The sequence below is a fragment of the Geospiza fortis genome, unplaced genomic scaffold, assembly GCF_000277835.1.
Source record: "Geospiza fortis unplaced genomic scaffold, GeoFor_1.0 scaffold41, whole genome shotgun sequence".
In the NCBI taxonomy this organism is placed as follows: Eukaryota; Metazoa; Chordata; class Aves; order Passeriformes; family Thraupidae; genus Geospiza; species Geospiza fortis.
In genome coordinates, this window is record NW_005054299.1 from 13366203 (window position 1) to 13372123 (window position 5921).

Sequence of the window (5921 nt, forward strand, 5' to 3'; positions counted from 1 at the left end):
CCTGAGTCGCCTCCCAGACGTTCAGGAAACATCCTGCATGCTCCTTTCCAGTGTGGACAGATGACTGACACGTGACACATGCATCTCCATGGATAATGAGGAAATTACACCACTGCCAAAGTTTTTCCTCCTAGACCCCAAAGCACATCACAAAAGATGCAATGGTATCAAGATCCCTCATGAAGAGATGAGCACTGTCAGAACTAAACAGGTTTTTGTTCAAAGTCATCCAGGATGGCAAGGTCTGGCTGAGCCATCACTGACAGCGTGTTACATGCACACAGATCCAACTGCAAACACCAAGTCCATTACCAGAAAGGGCAGGCTCACAGCATTACTTTCACCTTGGATTGTAAATTCCACCAGGATTGCATCTACTCATGTCTGTACAGTACTTAGCTCATGGGACTTGACTCCTGACAAGAGAGGCAGGGTTGGGACCATCACCACACTGCTTGGCATCACGCTGGGAAGGAACCCAGGAGTCCTGCCCCCTTGGTCCTGCCCATCACACCACCCTCTTCTCACCAAGCAGGGAACTCTGGCTGAGCTCCACACAAGGATTCTGGTGCCTACCTCCCATTCATTTCAGTGGGTTTCAGGTACCTAGGTGCTTTTGGAAGCTCTGGGCACAAATCCAAGAGTCCAACTGGTAGGTTGCTGTTGCCCTGTAGCCTCCAGAGGCAATGCTGGAGAAACTTGTTACACAATGGAAGAAAACCAGGATGCAAGGCAGAAGGAGAAGGCAAAGGAAATCAAGGTCAGAATTAAATTCTTTAATACAAAAAAGGTTTGTTTGTTGTCGTCGTTGTTGTTTTAAGATATATCTGTAATTTCTTTGTTTAAAAATAAATATGTACTATGGAATATCTTGAAAAAATTCACTAGACACAATATGTAGTGTTAATATCTTTTTTCCCCGCAATTATTACAGATAAACAGTAGCACCAATAAATAAAATGATAACAAATATTAAAATTAAAAAGGAGAGAGATTCAAGATGTAGAATTTTCTATTTTTTCCTGTTTCTTCTTTTTACATATATAAAAAAATTGTAGTGTCTATTTAATCCGAATCACACATATACATAAACATATATATATATACAAACACATAGCCAAATATATATATAGTATGTAGATGTATATCTAACCGTTGTCTCAATAGGAATGTGTAGGGGTAGGTGTTAGAGAAATTAATTAAATAACTGCCCATAACATGCTACTGACTCTGCCAACAATTGGGGAGAGACGGGATGGGACAACAGGAAGGTTAAATTTATACACAACCAGTACAAAAAAAAAAAAAAAAAAGAAAAAAAAAGAAAAAAAAGGAGGTACGGCTTATAAATAGTTGAAATTAAATATTAACGAAGAATACTGAAAAATCCCTACTCTTTAATTAAATTATCTGTTTAATTTCTAATTTTAAAAGGGATATTAAATAAGTATATAAAACACTTTCTCTTCCCTCCCCCAATCGGAAGCCTCTGTCTTGCACACGATGCAGCATGAGTATTCTACATTGCAGATGCAAGCACCCACCCGTGTGTTTTCTCTCCTTCTGAAAGCCATCAGTCGGATGGGGAGATCCTAGTGGTTAGTAGTCGCTTGTTGTGAGTCTGTTTTTAGACTGTCTTGTCTTTTTGGAAGCTTTCCATGTTGTACATTATCAGGCGTTGAAAATTCAATTGCAGATGATGTTTGGCAGCATTCTGACACAGACCGAGTACCTTTTTGATTATTATTATTATTAATAATAATTTTAATCACAGAACTAGATTATATATATCCACATAGATGTACAAACACACTTTCAGGGGTGTGTGTGTGTGTGGGCACGTGTGTAAGGTGGGTTTCAAGTACACCACAGCCTACACTGCAGATACACACATAGCCAAGAACCTCACGACATAGCTAAGGGACTCCAGCTGTCTTCACATTTGATTCCCCAGCCCAAGACATGGAAAAGGGGCCTGATATTTACAGTACGTCATTAAAAAAAAAACTTGACGTTCTTCAGGGTCATTCACACTGGGCACGCAAACTGAAGGCAGCAAAAGTTGCTTTCTTTTTTCCCCTCTTCAATCTTGGCATACATATATATTATTTTTTTATATATATATATGTATAAAAATAAATATATATATATAAAAAAGAGAGAAAAACACATACATACATACATACATACACACAAATGCATACATTCCCATACATACACACACACCCCCACTACTGTGTATATACTTCTGATTAATATCCCTTTCCAGAAATGTTCCATAAGCATCTTGGATGCTCTTGAGTGGCAGCTCTGTGCATGAAGAAAGCAGACAGTGCTGAACAACTGTGTGGCTATGCACCGGTCCCCATTCTTGCTTCAGCACACTGTAGACCTTGTGTCCTTCTGCAGCCACCAAGGGCGGGAAATCTAGACTCCTGTGATAATTCCTTGAACAGAAAGTCAGTGCGCATCAGCTGCCCACCATCCTTAAGAGAAGCCAGCATGACTCTCTGGCAAAGGTTCTACAGCGAATAAAGTCAACGCAAAATGTACACTGACATCCCATGTCCCGGCAAGGCAGGCAGGTTATGAGACGAGTAAGGGCGAAGGTTGGGGGAAGAGAGGGGAGGAGGAATCCTTGATCACGGAGATGGCCATTTCCTTGGCCTTTGACCCATCGCACCCTAGGATGCCGCTCTTTGGAACGCCCTGCCCATCCTCTCCATCACCTCTCCTCCCTGTCCCAGGTAAGGAGAAGGTGGTTTGTGGTACAGCACACTCTACAGAGAAACAGCGGAGGCCGCACAAGTCAGTTAGAGTTAAGAAGTTTACACCCAGCGCTTCTACTCAAGTCCAGTCTTAGCTTGTTTCTTATGCCCCAAGTAGCCCGCTTGTGTCCACAGCAGTCGAGTATTATCCAGTGAAGACACCAATAACATTAGCAATGTTAAAAAAAATAATCAGTATATATATATATATATATATTATATATATGTGTGTGTGTGTGTGTGGTTAAGATATACATATATGTATATATAGATGTGGTTAAAATATATATACATATATATATATGTATATGCATGTATACACACATATATATGTATGCATGGGAAAACCCATCAAATACACCCCTATAAGTCTTCCTGGCTCTGTTATTTAGCAGCATAAAAAGAAAAATAAAATAAAACAGTTCAAAACCCAAAGGTGAATTCTGTGCGGCGGGTGCCTTGGGGAATGTTCCTTCCGGAGTCCATCGTCCGTACTGAAAGTGCTGTGCTCTACCGATCCTTCATTTTTAGGGTTCATTTGGATTAGTGTTTTGTTTTGTTTTATTCTGTCCAGGCGAGAAATCAGGCTCCAGAAACAGGGCTGTTTCCCCTTCTTTTCCGCTGCTCACCGTCTTGGTTTTTCACATCTGTCGAAGAGGAGAAAGAAGGAAAAAAAGAGAACAGGGGTTAATGTTTGTGATGGGGGTGCAGCTAGGGCAGGGAAGGGAAGGAAGGGTGGTGACTAATGTGTTTAAGAGCACATGGTGTTAAGACATGGCATGACGTCACTGGTGGGGTGAAGTGCTGGGCAGATGGGGCAAATCAGCTGAGAATCTTGACCCCACAAATGAGTCAATGAATTCTATTCCCCCAGGCTCACCTAGACAGAGCAGAGGGGATATTCAAACAAAATTTTTGAGCAGAATCAGTGGCTTCTCACAGATAAGCTGAGTGTCTTGTTTGCATCTTTGCACACCACACACACAAATACACACGAACACAGAAAAACAAGACTAAGCAATGCATGCAGAGACACACCCCAGCTCTCCACCTAGCCTCTTGTTTGGGTTGGAAGCAGTGCAGACAACAAGGCCCCATGCAGGCAAGAAGGTGAAAAGTAAGTGCTTTTCATTCCACTAGATGCTGTGAGTGGGGGTTAGCACCAGAGAACAGCAGTGGCCTGAAGAAGCAGCAGGAGAAATGAGAATTTACCCTCCCCTGCAGGTCCCAATACTAATTCTACAAGAAAGAACAAGAGGAACTTAAGCTTAACTAGCTTTTTATCTGGAAATTGATAAGCTAACCACTCCTATGACTCCTTCCCCTTTTTCTGGCCAACACATTGCCTCTGGAAACTTCCCTTAGTGCCAATTATCCCATCACAGAGAGGGACCAGTAAGATAAAGTAGCAAACCCCTTCTGCCACTATGATTTCTTTGGGGTTTTTTTTGTTTTGTTTTGGCTTTTTTTTTTTTTTTTTTGTTTCTCATTGTATTTATTACTATTTCTCACCCTTCAAACTCTGTGGGGTAATTATCAGTTACTCTGGGCTTTGGGAAAAGGAACGGGGGGAAAAGGCCAACACTAAGTCTGGTCTCAGACTTCAGGGGTTTTACTTGCTAGGAGAAGTGTAACTCTGAAAGTTGCTCTATTATGGCCCCTCCATCAATTACTTTCCCACTGAAATTACAGCACCCAGAAAAATTCTCTGTATACAGAGCAGTTTCCATCATGCTGGCATTTTGGGGTTTTTTTTTTTTTTTTTTTGCTTTTTTTTTTTTTTTTTTTGTTTCTCATTGTATTTATTACTATTTCTCACCCTTCAAACTCTGTGGGGTAATTATCAGTTACTCTGGGCTTTGGGAAAAGGAACGGGGGGAAAAGGCCAACACTAAGTCTGGTCTCAGACTTCAGGGGTTTTACTTGCTAGGAGAAGTGTAACTCTGAAAGTTGCTCTATTATGGCCCCTCCATCAATTACTTTCCCACTGAAATTACAGCACCCAGAAAAATTCTCTGTATACAGAGCAGTTTCCATCATGCTGGCAGTGCCAATGCCTCTCTGGCTTGGACACAAAGCATTTTCACACCCAAAGGAAGCACTTGCTACTTGTAACAGCCTTAGCCACCCAGCCAATGGATGTCTCCTCTTTTCAAGATAGAGCCACAGAGGACCCTGGATCTCTCTCCCTTGTATTCTCCCCTTGAGCCACTGACCCTGCAATACTGAAGAAACAGGAACAATCTCCTAGATCTCTGTGAAGGGGATCGGAGTTCAGAGTCACAGCCAAGTGCTCATTAGCGACCTCATTTCTATGTCTCCCTCTACACAGGCAGGATGATCCCACATCAGAGGTGCACACATAGCTTGTGCGAGTCAAGACATCCCACTGAGTTCACCAAAGTGCCCAGGTGAGAACCAGGAATTGGTTTCTTTATGTGTCTGTGCTGCAGATGGTGTGTGACAGCACTCAGATGACACATGCACAACATGGATCTCTGAACAAACACTAACCCCACAGTGCCTTTATGTCTCCCACCTCACATCTGAAACAGGCACCTCTGCCTTCACCCAGGGTCAGACTTAAACCTGCTGTATTCCATTCACAGTCCTGACTGCAGCCTCTCAAACCACAACTCTGGACAGGACATGGACAGGGAACTGTGAGCACAGTACAAAAACACAGGGTGCTCTCCCTGGTCTTTAGAAGAACAGAGGCAAAGGAGAATGTAAGCTCAGCCTTGAGGGAGGCTTGTAATGGCTTTCCTCATTCTGCACACAGCAGAGCATCTACAAGCCACAGAAAAAGGGCTTGGAAGACAGGGGTGGTCAAATCCTCGTCAGTTAAGGATTTGTCTTTGTCCAACAGTATGCTCAGAGTTGTGTACAGGTAAGGTACAGAGGGATACCGACCGTCCCCTGCCTAGCTCAGCAACATGAACTCCATTATCCTATTCTATGGTAAAGAATACCTGAGATACAAAGGGCCTGTCTCTGGGAGCCATCCCCATCCAAGTCCTGAGAGCACACCTGAAACAAACAGCTGCCCTCTGACACAGGGAAACTCTGTCCTTGCCCCAGTCAGACCCTCTGCTCTCTGGCCCGTGTAGGACAGCGAAAAGAAGTAATCAAATAGCACTGGTGCCAGAAGTC

General features: G+C 42.8%; 1 protein-coding gene across 1 annotated transcript in view; it reads right to left on the minus strand.

Annotated features, from left to right (window-relative positions):
• Positions 1–755: 755 nt before the first annotated feature.
• The window catches only part of VEGFA (vascular endothelial growth factor A), a 12031-nt gene continuing 6865 nt past the window's right edge, over positions 756–5921 (minus strand). Inside the window, exon 8 of the mRNA XM_031059701.1 lies at positions 756–3415. Coding sequence (XP_030915561.1) covers positions 3394–3415 — 22 coding nt within the window. The 3' untranslated portion in view covers positions 756–3393. The remainder of the gene's footprint in view (positions 3416–5921) is intronic.